The 19,778-nt window shown below is 50.8% G+C and overlaps 7 protein-coding genes across 7 annotated transcripts; 4 read left to right on the top strand and 3 right to left on the bottom strand.

Moving 5' to 3' along the window:
• Window positions 1-814: 814 nt before the first annotated feature.
• Window positions 815-3,632, top strand: MGYG_03993 (nuclease domain-containing protein 1; the record flags this gene model as incomplete). The annotated part of the gene is made up of 2 exons (XM_003173774.1): window positions 815-955; window positions 1,116-3,632. The coding sequence occupies 2 exons, from the start codon at window positions 815-817 to the stop codon at window positions 3,630-3,632; spliced, it is 2,658 nt and encodes an 885-aa protein (XP_003173822.1).
• A 758-nt stretch (window positions 3,633-4,390) lies between these two features.
• MGYG_03992 (CRAL/TRIO domain-containing protein) lies at window positions 4,391-5,949 on the top strand (the record flags this gene model as incomplete). The annotated part of the gene is made up of 4 exons (XM_003173773.1): window positions 4,391-4,626; window positions 4,727-4,868; window positions 4,946-5,323; window positions 5,395-5,949. The coding sequence occupies 4 exons, from the start codon at window positions 4,391-4,393 to the stop codon at window positions 5,947-5,949; spliced, it is 1,311 nt and encodes a 436-aa protein (XP_003173821.1).
• Window positions 5,950-6,930: 981 nt separating this feature from the next.
• Window positions 6,931-8,004, top strand: MGYG_03991 (hypothetical protein; the record flags this gene model as incomplete). The annotated part of the gene is made up of 2 exons (XM_003173772.1): window positions 6,931-7,573; window positions 7,673-8,004. 2 exons carry the CDS (start codon window positions 6,931-6,933, stop codon window positions 8,002-8,004), a joined length of 975 nt encoding a protein of 324 aa, XP_003173820.1.
• Window positions 8,005-8,533: 529 nt separating this feature from the next.
• On the bottom strand, window positions 8,534-11,524 carry MGYG_03990 (hypothetical protein; the record flags this gene model as incomplete). Its single annotated transcript, XM_003173771.1, has 4 exons — window positions 8,534-8,575; window positions 8,638-10,900; window positions 10,978-10,985; window positions 11,078-11,524. The coding sequence occupies 4 exons, from the start codon at window positions 11,522-11,524 to the stop codon at window positions 8,534-8,536; spliced, it is 2,760 nt and encodes a 919-aa protein (XP_003173819.1).
• A 457-nt stretch (window positions 11,525-11,981) lies between these two features.
• Window positions 11,982-13,040, bottom strand: MGYG_03989 (chitosanase; the record flags this gene model as incomplete). The annotated part of the gene is made up of 4 exons (XM_003173770.1): window positions 11,982-12,350; window positions 12,412-12,719; window positions 12,807-12,864; window positions 12,930-13,040. The coding sequence occupies 4 exons, from the start codon at window positions 13,038-13,040 to the stop codon at window positions 11,982-11,984; spliced, it is 846 nt and encodes a 281-aa protein (XP_003173818.1).
• A 1,637-nt stretch (window positions 13,041-14,677) lies between these two features.
• On the top strand, window positions 14,678-16,489 carry MGYG_03988 (vacuolar amino acid transporter 6; the record flags this gene model as incomplete). The annotated part of the gene is made up of 5 exons (XM_003173769.1): window positions 14,678-14,718; window positions 14,808-14,890; window positions 14,975-15,329; window positions 15,387-15,615; window positions 15,692-16,489. 5 exons carry the CDS (start codon window positions 14,678-14,680, stop codon window positions 16,487-16,489), a joined length of 1,506 nt encoding a protein of 501 aa, XP_003173817.1.
• An 869-nt stretch (window positions 16,490-17,358) lies between these two features.
• On the bottom strand, window positions 17,359-18,362 carry MGYG_03987 (hypothetical protein; the record flags this gene model as incomplete). Its single annotated transcript, XM_003173768.1, has 3 exons — window positions 17,359-17,953; window positions 18,026-18,096; window positions 18,201-18,362. The coding sequence occupies 3 exons, from the start codon at window positions 18,360-18,362 to the stop codon at window positions 17,359-17,361; spliced, it is 828 nt and encodes a 275-aa protein (XP_003173816.1).
• Between the last annotated feature and the right edge of the window lie 1,416 nt (window positions 18,363-19,778).

Here is a 19,778-nt window from a genome sequence, read left to right as displayed (position 1 = left end):
CTCTTGACGGCAGGGAAGGAATGCGGCTGTGGCAGCGGCACGGAAGAAGCGGAGATCAATTAAAATAGGCACGGGACGTCTTCCTTCAGAGGTTCGACGGGCTGAAGATGCACAGGAGCAAGGCTGGAATGGCTGAATGGCATCAGCAGATGGTGTGACTGGCTTGTTGTCTTGTTGCCTTGCGGCCGTTGAATTTTATATTGATTCGCTTGATTTGGTGGAAGCTACGGGACCACCAAGTACTCCGTGGTAGTGCCGTCTTTCCTGCTAGTAGTGTGACTTCGTAGAGAATAGGCCTGTATCCCGAGATATACCTAGGTAGCCATCGTTAGTGGCTATCGGATGCCTGTTATTGGTATGTGAATAGCTCAGATACTTACCCTGCAAGACGACGGTCTTGAAGCTCTAGCAGGGCAACTACTAAAATCAAAGGTAAATATAACACATGAAGCATCGATTCTCCAAGTATTATCAGTCCATGCTCTGGATGACGTTGTTGCCATTGATATCAATATCAGCTTGGTGGTGATGATGTTGATACTCGCGATGTGGCTTAACCCCGGATTTCCCTGTGCTGTTTTATCCCCCTGCGGCCAGACCAAAACGGCCAAACACACACAAATCACCAAACGTGGTCTCACTTTCTGCACCCACAACTAAACAACACTTCCCCCCTGGCTTCACCACCCCTTAGAAGCTCTACCTCGACTCAGCCATCCCTTACTCTACTTCCTTTCCTATAGTTATTATTCATTTTACTTAAATAAAAAGAAAAAAATACGTCCGCTGCCACTTTCTCCCCGCACACGCCACAATGCCTCTTCTGGAAGCCCGAGTTAAGAGCGTCTTGTCAGGGGACACAGTGGTGCTCACTCACGTCTCGAATCCAACTCAGGAACGCATCTTGAGCCTGGCCTACGTTTCTTCTCCGAGACTGAAGAGAGAAGGAGACGAGGTGAGCTGTGCCATTTCGTTATTAATTTCCAACTGCTTGCGTTGGACATGCTAGCTATTGCATCTGGACAAGCTGCAGAACTACGCCCCTCCCCTTTGTATATGCAGATAATAACGATTTCAAGACTGTCTGCTGATCCAATGAAAATTTTTCTTACTAGCCGTTCGCATTCCAATCTCGAGAATTCCTACGTGAGCTCCTCGTCGGCAAGGTAGTACAGTTCCAGGTTCTGTATGCCATCCCCACCGGTGCCAAAAGGGAGTACGGAATCGTGAAGATCCCCGGTGCCAATGGCAAGGACCTGCCTGAGCTCTGTGTCTCCGAAGGCTGGGCCAAGGTTCGAGAAGATGCGGGCAGGAGAGACGAGAGCGAGGATGCGGCTGTACTGCTGAACAGCTTGAGAGAGCTCGAGACTCGTGCTAAGTCAGAGTCGAAGGGTGTCTGGGCGGGAGACGACAAGATTGACATGGCATATGAAGTGAAAGATCCACAGGAACTACTTGAGAGCCTAAAGGGGACTCCAATTGACTCAGTGGTGGAAAAAGTTCTGAGCGGTGACAGGTTCCTGATCCGACTGCTGATTTCTCCCAAGAAGCATGTCCAGACGCTGGTGGTTGCAGCTGGTATCCGTGCACCAGCTACCAAACGAGTAAACCCTTCTGATGGATCAGAGCAACCGGGAGAGCCATATGGTGACCAGGCACAGATGTTTGTTGAAATGAGACTGTTGCAGAGAAAGGTCAAAGTCACATTGCTTGGATTGACCCCTCAGAACCAGCTCGTGGGTACTGTTCTACATCCTGTTGGAAATATTGCCAAATTCCTTTTGGAGGCCGGTCTTGCGAGATGTGCGGACCATCACTCTACGATGTTGGGAGCCGATATGGCTATCCTTAGACAGGCAGAGAAGACCGCCAAAGACGCTCGCAAGGGGCTATTTACCAGCCATGTTGCCCCCAAGGCAGCGGCTGCATCTGCAGATACTGATCTAGTGGTTAGCAGGGTACTGAATGCGGATACCATCTTCCTGAGAAACAAGGCCGGCGCTGAGAAGAAGATAAGTCTTAGCAGTGTCAGACAGCCAAAGCCATCAGACCCCAAACAGGCACCGTTCGGAGCAGATGCCAAAGAGTTCCTCCGAAAGAAGCTAATTGGCAAGCACGTAAAAGTTACCATCAACGGAAAGAAGCCAGCTTCAGAAGGATTTGAGGAACGAGAGGTTGGTACCGTTTTGGTTGGCAATGCCAATGTGGCCATCAGTCTGGTAGAAGCTGGTTATGCATCCGTCATCCGTCACCGTAGGGACGATGACGACCGATCCCCTGACTATGATGCCCTCCTACTTGCTGAGGAGAAGGCGCAGAAGGAGGAGAAAGGCATGTGGTCCTCCAAGCCTCCCAAGGTCAAGCAGTTCCAGGACTACTCCGAGAACGTCCAAAAGGCCAAGATGGAATGTTCTGTTCTCCAGAGACAGAAGAAAGTCTCTGGTGTGGTCGACTTTGTCAAGTCCGGATCACGATTCACCGTCCTGATACCGCGAGACAATGCTAAGCTGACCTTTGTCCTTTCTGGAATCCGCGCCCCCAGGTCAGCCAGGAACGCCAACGAAAAGTCTGAGCCCTTTGGACAGGAGGCCCATGACTTTGCTAACCGCAGGTGCATGCAGCGAGACGTTGAGATTGACGTTGAGACCATTGACAAGGTTGGCGGCTTTATCGGAACCCTCTACGTCAACAGGGAGAACTTTGCCAAACTTCTAGTGGAGGAAGGTCTTGCAACAGTCCATGCCTACTCTGCCGAACAGTCTGGCCATGGAACCGAGCTGTTTGCAGCCGAGCAGAAGGCAAAGGAGGCCAGAAAGGGTCTCTGGCGAGACTGGGATCCCAGCCAGGACGCAGAGGACGACGAAGGCGCACCCGCTGCTGGCAGTGGTGCTGCTGGAGCCGGCGCAGGCGCAGAGGCACCCGCACGAGGAAGAGACTACCGTGACGTCATGCTCACACACGTCGATGAGGACGGCAAGTTGAAGCTACAGCAGATCGGAGCTGGCACCACCAACCTCACAGAGCTGATGGACTCATTCCGATCATTCCACATCAACAAGGCCAACGACAAGCCCCTTGAGGGTCCACCCAAGGCCGGAGAGTTCGTTGCCGCCCGGTTCACGGAAGACAACGAGTGGTACCGTGCTAAGATCCGACGCAACGACCGTGAAGCCAAGGAGGCCGATGTCGTGTATATCGACTACGGCAACTCGGAGAAGGTCCCTTGGTCGAGACTGCGACCGCTCGCTCCCCAGTTCTCCCAGCAGAAGCTGAAGGCCCAGGCCGTCGATGCGGCCATGTCCTTCCTGCAGTTCCCTACCTCCCCTGAGTACCTCAAGGACGCCATACACTTCCTAGCCAGCCAGACTGTCGACCGCGAGCTGGTTGCCAACGTCGACCATATCGCTGACGGCGTCCTGTATGTCACACTACTGGATGCCTCTGCCTCTCAGAACCTGGAGCAGAGCATCAACGCCGAGGTAGTGCGTGAAGGCCTGGCGATGGTCCCCCGTAAGCTGAAGCCGTGGGAGCGCGCCTGCACCGACACGCTGGCTAACCTCCGCAAACTGGAGGAGGAAGCAAAGCAAGAAAGAAGAGGAATGTGGGAGTACGGTGATATCACCGAGGATTAATCTCTTCCTTTTTTTCATATATATACACTGGCAGACGCACTCCCGGCATTTGAAAAGGGGTATCAAAAAATAACCATATTTAAGCACTGCTGTATAGCGAGAATGAAGTCAAATGCATACTTCTCCGAACCCCGAGCCTCTCCGTGCGTTCTCCGTAGTTCTATAAGTAATGCATCAATAATCAAGTATCTCCAGCCCGAACTCTGTGGCGTCGGGGTCTTGATGTGTACCCCCCCTGATCCTGCATCCCGGGGGGGTCACCAAGCCCAGCAGCCCCCGAGATGCCGGCCTCGCCCAGCGCCCTCGAGCCTTCTCTCGCCTATGACTCTTGTCTCCAGTCGTATACTCCGTACCGACCTTGCTACCGACTGAGCCTCTTGTCCGGTTGACTCCTCCCTGGGCCTAAAGTACTTCTTCTACCTGAGCAACCTGACCCAGCCTGATCAACCCAACCGTGGATCCCAGCCTCAACCTTATAGCTGCAAACTAGTTAGTTACATAAGGCGCTTGAAGCCGTGGCTTCCGGACGAAAAAAGAGCCGTCGGTATCAGAAGACTTGCGACTCCGTGTTCCTCGTCGCTCGCATTACTTAAATGACCGGCAGCGCGAATCCCTGACCAGACTACACTGCTACTGTCTGTCTGTCTACCTATCTGTCTGTTCAGTCTGTGCCGGAGCCGTTCGCAGGTCGCCGTCGAGCCTGCCCTATATAACTACCCCAGAGCTATAACTACTTAGCTACCAATACTCCGTGCAGCATGTCACTCGAAGAAACGGCGAACACGGCTAAGCAGCCGCCGCAGCTTAACAAGCAGGAGACTAACCAGTCGACGGCCAGCGCTGCTACTTTAGATCCGCTGTCCGGGCATCTGAACCATCTGTCGGAGAAGCAGTCAGAGGCCCTCGAGGCGTTCAAGCAGCAGTGCATAGAGCGCAACATTTATACGCCGGCCAAGGACGGCCAGAAGGCGAGCCATGATGATTCAACCTTGCTGTACGTGCAGTCGTTGTAACACAGACGGGAAGCCGCAGCAGCAGCAGCATAAGAAGAAGAAAGAGAAGAAAGAGAGATAGCTAACAGGTTGTCATGATAGACGGTTCCTTCGAGCTCGTCGGTTCGATGTGAACGGCGCCCTGGGCCAGTTCCAGTCGACGGAGGACTGGCGGAGGGACAACGAGATCGATAAGCTATACGAGAACTTCGACGTCGACTCGTACGAAGAAGCTCGCAAAGTGGTCAGTTAACTCACTACTACTACTGTGTCTGTCTGTTTGACCTTGGAGAGACTGGCAGAGGCTGATATGATGGATAGTATCCGCAATGGACCGGACGGCGAGACCGCAGAGGCATACCGATATACGTCTACACCATCAAGGATCTAAATAGCAAGAACATGACGGCCTATTCATCGTCTGCGGCCAGCACTGCTACCTCATCTACACATGCCTCGTCGAAGGTGCCGGCGCGGCTCCTGCGTCTTTTTGCACTGTATGAGAATATGGTCCGGTTCGTGCTGCCGTTGTGTTCACGTCTGGACCGGCCAAACAGAGAGGTGCCTATTGTTAATACCACAAATATTGTTGATATAACCGGAGTCGGCTTGAAGCAGTTCTGGAATCTGAAGGGCCATATGCAGGATGCAAGCACCTTGGCTACTGCACATTATCCCGAGACCCTAGATAGAATATTTGTAAGCTCTGCCTACTCCTGATGGCGTGCGTGTGTGTCCCTTTTTACTAACCGATGATGAAAAACGGACAGATTATTGGTGCTCCTGTCTTCTTCCCTACGGTCTGGGGCTGGATAAAGCGCTGGTTTGACCCTGGAACGACATCGAAGATATTCATTCTCACTGCCGCCGAGGTACAGCAGACGCTCTCCGCGTTCATGGATGAAGAGAATATCCCGAAGCGGTACGGAGGCAAGCTTGACTGGGACTTTGGCGACATGCCGAACCTAGACGAAGACGCTAGAGCCCAAATTGGCTCGCTGGAGAGGGTTGGCCAGTACGCTGACCAGCCAGAGGACAGCGAAGGGGCCGCAAAGGACACTGCAACCAGAAAGGCCAACTTCGTCAAGGGACCCATCGTTATCCACGACGACAAGATAGATATCTACGGCAGCGTCAAGGGAGGCAACAGACGGAAGACTCTACCCATCATCAGCTTGAGCGAGAAGCCTGACATCCAGCCTGCAGAGCCGGAGTCAAGTGAAACCTTTGATGCAACTGTCGAGCTATCCAAAGACCTAGAGAAGGCCGCCCTGTCTCGTAATGAGAATGAACCTCCGACTGCAAACGTCGTTGCTCATGCATGAAACCGTCTCCTTGCTTCCAAACACGGACATCCCATACATACACCATCTATAAATAATGATCTCCTTTCTCCCGCGCCCCCCTGTTTATTTTGTTTGCATGGAGAAGAAATACCCCCCCGTTGCTTGCTATTCTAGAACATGATACGGATGCTCCGTTTGTGTCTACATCTAGCGTTTCGTTGGACTATCGTCTCTGTATATATACTCATACTATATACATGAACAGGTCGACATATCTACCTCTGCTATGAAGTATCCTGATACGACAGCGTAAGTAGACCCAACAGCAAGTAGAAGACTAAGAGGACTAAGAGGAATAATGGATAGGGGTCTTCCTCTTCCTGGCTCCTACTTACTTACGCCTGGAGAGCCAAAAGCAATTCCGTCCACGGTCTCTTTTTTTCTTTTTTGCTCGCTGGTCAGGATGAAAATTGGCCAAAAAAAAATAATATGTGATCAAAACAGATTAAAAAAATAAAATAAAATGAAAATAAAATAAAATACGACATTCCTTTTTCTTCTCTTCTTCCCTTGTAACGGAGTAAGTAAAAGCAGAAGATGAGGGAAGTTGACCAGTTCCAGCTCGTCCTTTGCTCGCTCTCTCTATTTTTCAGTACATTTTTTTTTATTTCATTTTATTTTCACTGCAAAGAGTAAAAGAAAACGGCTTCAAAAGGTCTTTCAAGGCTCTTTTTTTTTGTCACAGAAAGCGTTAAGAAAATAAAGCAGTTTTATTTTATTTCATTTTATTTTTCTTTATTTTAGCCATTTTTCCCTTTTTTTTTTTTTTTTTTTTTTAACCCTCCCTTTTTCTCTATATACAACGCGGGTTCCTCGCAATTGAGCAGCGTTTTCCCGCCTCGTCTCTCTTCTCTGTCACCCTTACTGCGCCCTGTTCTACGAGCCCGCGACTCTCTCGCTGGCAGTGACCGCGTTTGACCCCGAACCCGCATCTAGTTCAGCTGCTGTGCGCGCGCGACGATGGCGGACGAAGCAGCATCCACACCCGCACGAGGACGCGGTCGACCACCAAAGGCCGGCGGCTCAACAACGCCCAAAACTCCAGCATTGAACGCTGACGGGCAGCCCAGGAAGCGAGGCCGTCCGCCGAAGAATGGAGGGCCAGTGACGCCTAAGCCGGTCGTGCTGGATGCGAACGGACAGCCCAGGAAGAGAGGCCGGCCTCCAAAGAACGGCATAGCAGCACAGTCGAAGTCCAAGACCGAAGCTTCTGCGGACGGAGTGAAGAAGAGAGGGAGACCTCGCAAGGAGGCGGCGGACGGTGATGGGACAGCAGAAGCGAGCCCGGCTGCTCGGGGGCGGCCGAAGAAGGACGCCGATGCGAAGAGCAATGGTGCAAAGGGGACGTCGGGGAGAGGGAGAGGACGGCCGCCAGCCAACCCGCTGCAGAAGTTCATGGGCTCATTTGCCCTGGAGTGTCTGGCTGTCAGTGACGAGTGGCCGGATAAGATTGAGGCCATGGACATGTCGGTTTCTACCTCGGACTTGGATCCCTGCGGCCTGGTCGCGTCGTTCAACCTGGGCATAGTAGAGGGTACCATGCTACTTGCACCGACGGAGGACGAACTGAGTGCTTTCCAGAGCAAAGTCGAAGGCCGTACTGGTGCGTCGTGTGTTGTGTCCTGGATCTAGATCTATACCCTGCATCCATATCTATATATCACATCTAGTTGCTCAGTTGCTAACCCGGCTCCAATCACAGGTTCCGAGTCTGATGAAGACGCAGAGTGTGATGAACCACCTGCGAAGAAAGTCAAGAGTGCCAGTGACGAGGATTCTCTGCGACTCTACTTCAAATGGCGTGGCCGGGATACCAGTGGCAGCGAGGTACATGATTATAGCAGGGATGTCGGCACCGTAGAATTCCTCGACAGCAAGACAATACAGTTCAAGGGAGTAGGGAGCTTCCCTGCCCTGGGGTCACAGTGCGAGTTCACGGGAACCAGATACGACAAGGAACCCACCACTGTTCCTCTGCCCTGGAGCACCTTCTCAGCTGACGCTGCACAACAAGCCAACGAGGATAGATGGTAGGTGTCTCAACGTAGCATGGGAGAGATTATATATGTTCTCCCTCTCCTAACTAACCCCTAACCCCAAACCCGAAACCCCCCCATCCACCGTTGATATACCCACCCATTCGCTCTTTTCCGTGTAATATTATGTCCAATCTACCGTTCCCTTACCTCCAACGCTTCTTCTACGAAGAGCTATACCGCCATACTTACCTTACCGTCATTTTCTCCTTTTCCTTACATGAACCATACCTCTCTTTCTCCATATCTTCCTTTTCTTTGTTTCGTTGATTTAGCAGGTTGTAAACAGGATGTCGATGGCCAGCCAGTCATTTCAGTTGAACACAGATATGAATGCACTTTTTCTTCTAAATTTCATCAACTTCAGTCACACTAGGACAGTAATTTGAATATATAGTGAGTGCCGATAAATAGTAGTTTAATCTTTTCTCAGTCATCGTAGTAACAATATTGTCGTAACATTAAATAACTTTGTTGGAATATTTGGCGAAATATACTTCCTAACCATAGACGCCTTTTTTTATAACCTAGGATGATTTCCACTGGAGGTTCACCTGTTTGCTTCGGGCCTGTAATATTAATTATTAGCATACTGTATGATGGTATATCAACAAGGACGAGGCGAACTTACCAAGGGAGCCAGGGCGCTGACACCGGCCATCAATGCAACAACAGTAAGCAGAAGCTGTACCTTTGAGAATCCCTTACCAAGGATATCGAACGGCTGGCTTGGCGCAAGGCGAGTTCCAAAGATATCAAATCCATACGAGAATATCAAGGTTGTACTCTCGAGCAATGTCGGGTTGGATTCGATGTGTTGGATACCTATCACGTCTCGGGAATGCGTAAGATACCATTTGGGGTCAAACTCGAGGTTCGGGTTATATCTCATCAGGCCTTCTTCAGCTTCTTGGGCAGTAGGATCACGGCCCACGGGACGACGGGGCTCGAGGATAGGGCGTGGGATGCCGACTATGCTGCGTGAAGCTGGGAGGGTGCAGAGGAGTTGTCTGAGAGTTATTCCCTGGCGAGTTTGAGTGACTGCCATGTTGGAAATGGCTTCAGGGATCATGTAGGCTTGTGATATAACGTGTGGCATGGTGAGACTGCTGATACTAGAGTAGTTGGCAGCGTCACCAAGAACTCCACGGTCATTGGGAAGAGATGACTCGTATAGTTCAGATACTATAAGCTGGTAGCCCTTTGCAGCCGATTGCTCGTTTGTGTCTGCCCAGAATGAATAGGCAAACCAGTTCTCAGAGATGGCTGAGGCTATGGGCTGGGTAGTGTCAACGTCGGTATACCTTGCTGTATGCAGGATCTGACCGGACACGCCGTCAAGAAGATAAAAGTCCACGGTAGATTCGCCAGTTGCAGTAATGAGGGCGAGGTTGCGGTTCAGGTACTTGTATAGCACGGATCTGTTTCCTAAGACCTTGCCTACCGAAGCAATGGGGTCATGAGCTGGCCGTGCAGTAGCATGTATAATCTTCTGGCCCTCCGGAACAGTGAACTCCCACATAGGTGCCTTTGATTTGCTAGTATTCCAGCCTAGAATACTCTTATCACCACCTCTAGTGACAAGGAAGGTGTCGATTCCATCAACATATGCAGATTCGGTCGGTACACCGTGTTCCTCAACACCAACTTTAACCTCTGCAGCGCCGTCTGGAACAAATGCGATAGATGCGACTTTCTGTGTTGGAGGAGTTCGGCTGGTAATCTCGCCTGTGGTGATGTTTACCTGGAAAGTGCTACCATCATCGACATGGACGGTTGCGAGGCCTAGTTGAGCAGTGATGGCTTTCACGCCCCAATCAAGGACATTATCAACAGCTTTGATATTCCACATCACTTCTCCCTGACGGCCTGAATCCAATGCTGCGACACGCCCGGTCCGTGTTGCCAGGATAACCTGTTGACCCAGACCGAATTGAACAAGGTCGCTGATATCACTTGGCATGAAGCTGGTCAAGAGTCTCATGGGCGTCTCCATGAACCAATCAGGGAAATATTGCTGTATGGCCTTGAGATGTCGGATCAAACGATGAGCATAGGCCATTGGTACACTCTGGTGGCCTTCTACTTCGAGCTCGCGGGCGAGAGTCACACCATCGTTCGGGTCGTTCCATGCAATTGCTATGGTCTCTGTGAGTGACTCCGGTCTAGTCCACTGTAGCTTTCCGTTCAGGATCAAGGACCAATCTCCCGACTCTTCGACCTGAGCGAACCGAACAGAAACGCCCGAGTCAAGTGCAACTACCTCTGAAACAGCATGCTGGGAGTTCTCCGGTAATACCTGGCTAGTCTCCCAGGCCCCCAGAGCCTTGTCAGACACAGAGGAGTAGATGGCGACCTCCGCTGGAGTGATGCGTGTGAAATAGAGGTTTTCGTAGCCCGTGCTAGTACCGGCCGTGATGACCGGATGGCCCTGTGCCTTTGGAAGGCTGTAGGCTTTTGTGACACTCTTAGATTTGGGGTTGATGTGGTAGACATCAGCCCATGATGCGGAGTCGGTACGGCATTCCACGAGGAAATGTGCCGGGCCGCTTGAGCTCGGTGATGCGTGGATTTTAATATGGCGAACCTCCTCGATGTCAAGCTTGATTGATTCAACGGCATCAGACCCCAGCACGTTGAGTTTGAGGACAGTATTGGCCTTGTCTGTCCAGGCAATTAAGGGCGCAGCAGCGTTTCCGCCAACAAGCAGAATCGATTCAGGTCCAGACACTTCTGCCTCTGAGTTTAGGGTATACTGGCTTCCAGTCTGTTTACCCTTGGCCAGATCCAAGGTTGTGACCTTGATTTTATATCCAGCCCGAGACGCATGCTGCAATGCCACATAGTAACCGGTAGACTTTGATGCCACCGACACCTGGAATGGGACATCATCGCTAGGACCGCCCAAGTCAGCGATTAACGATCCTGCCAGCCTGTACGCCAGGAAGGTAAAGGGTATAGAAACACATACCTCTTGTCCTTATATTCCCACACTGCGCCGCCAGAATCATATCAACCGTCTCAAAAAACCCTTCTTATCCCCCGACAGCACCAAGACGTCATGCCTATACATGGTTTCTCTGGATTCCCGGGACCAGCTCAAGATCCCTAACCACTCCATCCGTCACCCGCTGAACCCATCTGAACCGTCCATCAATCGCATCCCATGCCGAAACACCGTTACCAAATGCACTCACCAGCGCATCATCGTTATCAGCCGCACGCAAGAACGCTTCGCTGGATGATCCCGCTGCCTGCGGGAAGTACTCTGTGATGTTCTGTCTCCATACCACCGACCCGTCCTTTGGGTTGACAGCTCCAAGGATATTCTTGTCTGAGTGCGTGTAGAGTAGTGATGCTACAGAGGAGGGATTCGAGCGGTGGAAGAAGGTGTTGCCTGCGCCAGGTTGGCCTAGGAGAGCGTGGTGGTAGTCGATATGGTAAGCCTCGTCTGCGAGGATTGCCAGCGCTGTGGGAACAAGGGACGCCCACAGCAGGGAAGCTGCATCAAGCCGCATTGTATCACCTCCTTACCACTGGCATCTGACAGTGGCGTGGTCTGTGGTGGAAGTGTTCAATCCGGGGTTGTTGGTTTGCTTGTGCTTGTTGTATTTATTGAGCTATCGTTGCGTTGGAGTTGATGTCTTGGCGGCTAGCTCTTAGTCAGACAGACATAGATAGTGGTAGATAAGAGATAGGAGGGAGTAGATATTAGAGAGAGTACTCCGTAGATGATAGGATATGGAGTAGAGAGTAGAGAGTAAAGTAGAGCATAGAAAGAGAGAGAGGAAGAGAGGGAGGGAGGGAGAGAGTCGTAGTAATAACACTTTTCATTCAAAGCTGAGTTTATATCCCTACTCCAGTGTAACCAAACCCACCCCGTATATGATAATGATAATCTTCATACTCCAGCCGTACCTAGGTATATACATGACTCCGTCCACATACGCATCCGCAACAACATCCATATCAACATCAGCATCCCGCGATAACGACGATAGTGACCAGCACAACGGTGATAGTAACCAGCCCACCATGAGGACTGCTGGGCGTCGGCATCGCCACGCCCGTCGACTCCGAGGCCTTGGGGCCGATCTTAGCAACCATACGATCCCCGATCGTAGAGAGGGATTCCTCAAAGGTGTTGAAGTTGTCTGCCTTCCAGTCAGCGCCGTCAGCGCCTGGCTTGGCCTCTTCACCCTTGAAGGCAACAAAGAGGACGTCATGGTCTTCATGGCCGTTGTTGGCGGTTAAACCTTTCTCAGGGAAGCAAGCCTGGGCGAGCGAAATGGCTACTTCGCCTGTGTCGGTGTTGCCGTTGGTGTCTCCCCATATGCCATAGAACTATTTTGAACGTCAGATATGTGTTTGCATGCGGACATAGAACAGGGAGTAGGCAACATACCAGTCTGTTGTTGCAAACGACCGCCACGACGCTGAGGGGCTCTATGCCCGAGTCTGAGGGGAGGTAGGACGGTTTCTTGCCCTCGTTGCCAAAGACGACGTAGCCATGGACGTTGGCGTCGAGGTCTTGGAGACCGTACCCTTGCACCTCGTCCTTGAAGGAGGTCTGGCCCTGGCCGGTAAGGTCGTTACTACAGTCTCCCTTTGACCTGTTGGCGCCGTCGCAGTCGACGTCGATATCTCCCAGACGGCCCTTGGGACCGCTCAGGTAGACCACACCCTCATAGTCACCGCAGTAGGTGAATCCGCCTGGCACAGTCAGCGGGGTTCAACCTTAACATACAGTTACTCCGTACGGAGTACATATGTAGAGAATGGAAAGAATGTACTACTTACTGCGTCCGTGGCCGTCCTTGAAGCGGTTGCTGCTCAGGGGCTTCTCACATTCACTGTCCTGCTGGCGGTTAGCATGTGCTGCATTGACTTCTGACTAAATTTTCCGGGAGAGATCTGCGGTACCTTTGCATGATTGTAGAGGGCCATGAGGTTGCTGGGAACGGGCCTGCCTGCAGCAGAGGCAAGGCCTGCGAGGCCGCACAGGGCAGCGCAGAGGACGGTCTTGAGGGCCATCTCGGTGAGTCACTGTCACTATCACTATCACGATTTCACAATTCACGATTCATTGTCCCAAGCTGAGGGCATGGAGAACGCGAGGCCCTTTAAATAATATGCGCCCAACTTAGCGTTTGCAGACTATCAAAGTGGTTAAGCTAAGTTCGCAAGGTTCAGGGGCAGTCGTTCCAGATTAATAGAGAGCAAGGGCCGAATGAGGCGCCCTCAAGTCGACGCACGCCAGTTTAGTTGAATCGGACATGGCTAGTTGCTCCGTGCAATGGGAAAGAGTCTTCTAGTGTCGAATGGGTACCGTAGAAGGTGATAACGAAGAAGCAAGTATGAAGATGTGTCCGGGGACGTTGATCCGGGGATGCAGGAGAGAATCCGAAGGATCTTCTGCTTCTTCGATGCGACTAAACAAGCATCGCAAGGGCAGCCCCTAAGCCCTGAAGATGCCCGAGATGGCATCCCGGAAGCTCATTTAAAAGCCGCCTAAGCCTCACGCATCAAGCCTAAGCTTCCCTTAGTCCCGGCCCTGCGCCACGGGAGGGACGAGTCCCTCGCTCGCCTTGAATAAGTAGATCGATCGCATGGCTGGCATGTGAGATACTGGGGCGGTTTATCTAACTGGCCGGACGCCAGAGCTGACAGGTCGCTTTTGCTGGTTTTTTTTCCTGTGTTTCATCTTCTGCCGGCAAGTCCAGGTCAGAAGACACCCGCACATCCGTGGCCGTTTGTTATTATTGATACTCCATACTCCATGGCCGGATAATTCGAGATGGTAGGGCTTGTCAGGGGCTGCAGCACCCCGTACTCCGTATATAGTGGTCTAGACAGCCGAGCAGCGAGCACCTTCATATATATAAGGCGATTTACCCGCAGCCACACTGGGTTGATGCCGGTCTTAGTTCACACATGCAGCGAACATGTTGTCCCTTGAATCTTCTGAGCATCTGGCGAGACCCGGAGTCAAGATCAAGCAGCCACCGCTATTAATAGGGGCAAGAAGTCGATGATGGCAGCGAAGCTTCCTCCCGCAGGTCAAGAGGCACCGTCGCCTGACCATCTCGTGTCTTTCTCGTCTCTTTCTCCTCTGCCTCTAATCGTCTTCTCTTCTCCCTCTTCTTCTTCTTCTCTTCTTTTTCTTCTTCTCTTGTTCGCTTCAACTTCAAGACAAGTAGAAGAAAAGCATCAGACGACTGGCCCGCTTACCTAATCATGTGTTATTCGTGTGTTATTCCCAAGCGCAGTTTGACCGCAACAACGCAAAAAGCGACACAAGACACCGACTTGCCTTAATTCACCAAGTAATAATAAGCTTGCTGGCTGGCTGGCCATAATTATCATATATAAATCTACCTCCCTGCATCCCCGTAACGACCGCGACGGCCCTTTCTCTCCTCTATCTTCGCTCTCTTCTGCAAGGCCTTCACTGACATCGCCGTCCTCCGCATCTCCTTCTCCGCAATCGCCCCAGTTCGCTCACCCTGCCCAGATTTTAAGGCAAAACGACATGTCTTGGGGTTGAAACCCGCAATCCTTAAGACTGAAACCTATTTTATTTTTATTTTAATATTAAAATAAGAGAAAGAGGCTGAGATACCGCGTTTCTCTTTCGGTCTTGTCGACAGGACGCACACGCACACACAGCTATGGATGATGACGGTGGTGTAAGCAGTGCTCGAAGTCGCAGGTATTTTTAACTACGCTTCCCGGTGATGTCACAGCTGGTGATGGCGGGTTGTCCACTGACTAGCTAACTCCTTGATACTCGTGTAATAGGCGACAGTGGCCTGGCAAGAAGGATGTCGGCGTCGTTGGACAGGCGGGATGGACCAGCAGCGTGATAAACCTGGTCAACACGAGTGAGTGTTCTTCTCCTTCTTCTACTCCGGGTAAAGAGGTGAAAAAGAGGTGAAAAAGGGGACCACAGGCTAATGTCTCTCCAGTCGTTGGCGCAGGAGCCCTGGCGATGCCACACGCCATATCTCGCATGGGCATGTTTCTGGGAGTAACGGTTGTTCTTTGGGCTGGCCTGACTTCGGCGTTCGGCTTGTACTTGCAGACTCGGTGCGCTCGGTACCTGGAGCGAGGCACCTCTTCCTTCTTCGCCCTCTCTCAGATCACCTATCCGAACGCGGCGGTCGTGTTCGATGCGGCAATTGCGATTAAATGTTTTGGCGTCGGTGTCAGCTATCTCATTATTATTGGCGATTTGATGCCCGGAGTTATGGAAGGGTTCGTTGGCGGCACTTCCGGAGTTGATTTCTTATACGACCGGCATTTTTGGGTTACTGCGTTCATGTAAGGACATCCCTCTCTATGCTTTAAATGCACATCTACTAACCAATGCCTTTTCAGGTTGATTGTTATTCCGCTGTCTTTCCTACGGAGACTAGACTCGTTGAAATATACCAGTATCGTTGCCTTGATCTCGATCGGATACCTTGTCATCCTGGTGGTCGCCCATTTCATCAAGGGAGACACCATGGCTGACCGTGGCCCTATCCACTTTGTTGAATGGCAAGGCCTCATTTCTGCTTTAAGCGTTTTCCCTGTCATTGTGTTTGCGTACACTTGCCACCAGAACGTACGTTGACTTCTCCTTTGTCAAATGCTGTACAAGTCTTTTTTTCTCTCCATACTAATACGCCGCTTACCTGCAGATGTTCTCGATTCTCAATGAGATCGCCAACAACAGCCATTACAGAACCACAAGCGTGATTGTGACATCGATCGGCAGCGCTGCGGCAACCTACGTCCTAGTCGGTGTAACTGGCTACCTCTCCTTCGGCGATACCATTGGCGGGAACATTGTTGGAATGTATGCACCCTCATTGGCTTCGACAATTGCCCGCGCAGCCATCGTCCTCCTTGTCATTTTCTCCTACCCTCTGCAGATTCACCCATGCAGAGCCTCCTTGGATGCTGTCCTGAAATGGCGACCAAACGGCAACAAGTCCGCCGCCAACGTCCGCTCGCCAAACCGGAACCCTTTGCTCCCACGAACCAGCCCACCAAACGATGAAATGAGCGATATGCGCTTTGCAATCATAACCACCGTCATTATCGTGCTCAGCTACATCGTTGCCATGACCGTTTCGTCTCTGGAGGCTGTGTTGGCTTACGTCGGTGCAACCGGAAGCACAAGCATAAGCTTCATCCTCCCCGGACTGTTCTACTATAAGATCTCCTCCCCAGAGTCAGCTGCCCACCAACGCCTAATGAAAGAAGACGACGAGCTTGATGCAGAGGAAATTTCCAACGAAATCGATCCCTCTGCAGATGCATCCCAGGGCCTCCTGGGTCGGTCCTACGCCCGCTTCATGTCTCTCTCCACCAACCAGTGGCGCCGAGACCTTCTCCGCAAGTTGAGTTTGGGCCTCGTAGTGTACGGTGTCGTGGTCATGGTCGTCTGTCTGGTCACAAACACCTTCTTCCTAGCATCAGATATAAAGGGATAGACCTTCCAGACGCTCTTTCCCCCTCACGCACATACACATACCTACCTACCAACCAACCAACCGGCAGCTAATTCAAATCAACCTACACTATATTATTCCTCCCAGAGGGACATATGATCTTATTATAACCTTGGGGTTATCGCAGTTCCGAACCTCGGGTCACCTGCTGCACACTATTACTTCAGCCTCGCCGCTTGATAGGCTAGACGGCTTCTCGCCTTTTGATCACATTGTACCAACAACCGCCACAATACCTTACCACTTTTTATGTTTCGCTTCTCTAGAGCTCATCCATTTGCTGGATAGAGCATTTGTTTTTACCTCTTTTTTTACACTTGACGATGGCACTGTCCTTTAAACCTTCTTTCTTCTAGGAGTTTATCCCTTCGATAACTTCTTTTTATTTCTTCAGCGGCTCTCTTCGGCCAGTTTACTTCTTCTCTGGTGCGTGCACGTTGGTTAGATCTAGGATGGGAGGGAACATACATACTGTTGATTTATGGGTGTATATTGAATGAAAATCCAGATATCGAATAGTAATAAATAAATACTCTCCAAAGTATCCTATTCGCTATCTTGTAATGGTTTTAAAGGAGCATGGAGAGGAGTGGCATGTTTTGAATTATCCATAGCCCAGAATGATCAAATTCAGACAGCCTAGTAGTAATATTATCACCCTAAAGGTGTAGTAGACAATAAAATATAAAAAGTAAGAAAATAAAAACACAGCCGCTAACAAATATCAGAGGAAAATGAAACTTCGAAGGAGTGGAAAGCGAGCCAGGCACTGATCAGCAATTTCTCACCGTCTGTTGCCGTTATTCTAGAACCCAATATCCAGACGGCAATGTTCAGGGCAACTAAACAACCTAGTTGTTGCTCTGGTTGTTCAGGATCCTGAGGATAGATAGGAAAAGGTTGATGATGTCAAGGTAGAGCGAGATAGCAGCAGCAATCTCCTCCTCGACATGATAATGACGCATAACGAGCTGTGTATCAACAAGGATGTAACCGCTGAATACCAACGCGCCAACAGCACCATATATCAGGTCCATGGTCTTGCCCACCGGGAAGAAAGCAGCCACGAAGCCGAAAATAACCATGAACCAAAGCGCACCGAACAGGTATGGCATCCATCCGGTGAAGTCATACTTGGTCTGGCAGGCGAACAGGGTAAGACCAATAAACAGGCCCATGGTAATGACAAGTGCCTGCATAACTATCTTGGAGTCGTAGAATGACGTAATAACGCTGATGGCGTACCCTTCAAGCAGGGTGAAGCCGCTAAGGAAAAGGAGGTTGGTAGGGTAGCTCTTGCGCTTCCAGTATGTGAGCAGCATGAAGACGATGGCTCCGATGAGGGATCCGATCATGAGCCATGAGTGCGACTGGACCCATGATTTGTACTTAGCGTTGAAAAAGGAGACTGAGCTCAAGGCGGTGGTGAGGATGAGCTGGACGGTGCTGGACGGGTGATGGTTAGGTTAGCTGGGAAAGGCGACGAAGCTGGTTAGGACGGTAAGGTAATTAGCTTACAGGATAGAGTATACTTTGCGAACGAACTGCATTCGGATAGGCATGGCGGCCTCTGCGACAGAGCCTCCATACTATAAGCCATCCGGCGCCGGTTAGCTACATTATACCGAACCAGGCAACGTCATAACGGAGCAGGCAGGCAGCCAGATTCCGCCAGGAGTGAGGTGAGACATACCTTGAAGTCATCTGGGACGTTATCGTCTTCGGTTCTCTGTGTCCCGTAGATTCCAGACGAGGGGCCTGCGGCGTCCTGATAAGATGGAGGGGCTTGGGGATAGCTTTGGCCATCCATAGAATCCCGCTGGGGGGCCTGCGTGTACCGAGCGTTGGACGCCATGTTGGCGCAGAACAGAGCTTTAGACAAGGGAGATATTAGCCGGTAGCGAGTTCTCGAGTCGAAGACCTGCGAATATCCCACGGCAGAGGGCTTCGAGCGTGTGAGTGTTATGGGTGCGACGAGGACGGGGAAACCTCTACAGGAAGGCAGAAGAGGAGGAGTCGCTATATATTCCGTCCGTACGTCCAGCAGAAGGCGAAAGCCGCCACCTGCGCAAAAGGCTGGGCCCTGACATGGTCACATGATGATAGCCGGCCCGGGCTTGCTGGGATATTCCGATACTTACGATACGATACGCAAAGACTAGTTTCTATTGGATAGAGTAATCTGTTTACAGTATATTATGTTACACGAGTACGAATACGTGCACTTTACTTAATCAGGAAAGGAAGCCTCAGAAAGTTCTGTATCGCTTTGTATCATTAGTCAGCAGAGAGCTGCGATTGCCGTATAAAAAGGGGGTCGATCTTCCTCTTGACAGCAAAGCAACCTCGTGGGTCTTTGTATCCGAGATGCAAGCGTCGTGTTACTCGGATGTGCTCCATACAACGCACATTGGCCGGAAAATTACAGAGTCGGGTAGATGCAGATTAACGGGAATGTCCACCACGGAACATTCATACTCGGTACCTCGTTTCCGATGTATAGCATATTCACTTGAGTTTTAAGGGGATCTAGCAAACAAAATGAGTGTTAAACTACGTATATACACCGGAGATTTCAACGAGACAACTGCATTTTCAGTCTCTTTCGACTAGTTGATATTCCGGTCAGCGCTCATTTTAGGTTGTGCCTGAAAAGCTTAAAATGGTTAAGCACTGATAGTGGGGCAGGACACTGAGATCGCCACATTTACTCCCTCCGTGCCTAATTCACGCCCCATTCTGCCACCTTGGTGAACTTCGGGTTAAAGAGTCGCTAGAGCCCTTGCATGACTATGAAGTCATACATCTCGCTCTGGTGCATGCAGCATTGGTTTTTAAGGCCCCGAGCTCGCAGCACCAATCTGTCACTCTGGTTACCAGTTGAATGTATACGCAATTAGGTGTCTGGGCTAGTTTAGGCACATCAGCAATTGTGGAATAATTTCGGTCGTTAGTTGAGTTGAAAGATACTTCGAGTTATCCGCTTTAATTGCAGAGATGTGGGTTTAGGTGAGCAATTGCATATCCCAATAGTGAGTTTTCATCCGATGTCTTTCATTTATTTCTATTCTTCCCAACCCATACTAGCCCACAAGACCATATCAGACAACAGCTCTCGTCTTTTACAGCTGCTGCCATTTTCTTCATATTAGACCATGGAGTCAAGTCTGGCCTCGGGTCGATGAAGAGGAGAGTTTCTGTGGCTTGACATTATGCAAGTATTTATGCACTTGAATGAACCATGCTCTTCTAGGCTACTTGATGGTTCATA

This window comes from Nannizzia gypsea, genomic scaffold, assembly GCF_000150975.2.
Source record: "Nannizzia gypsea CBS 118893 supercont1.3 genomic scaffold, whole genome shotgun sequence".
NCBI lineage: Eukaryota > Fungi > Ascomycota > Eurotiomycetes > Onygenales > Arthrodermataceae > Nannizzia > Nannizzia gypsea.
Note: the sequence above shows the minus strand (reverse complement) of the source record. Positions and strands in the feature narration are given on the sequence as shown.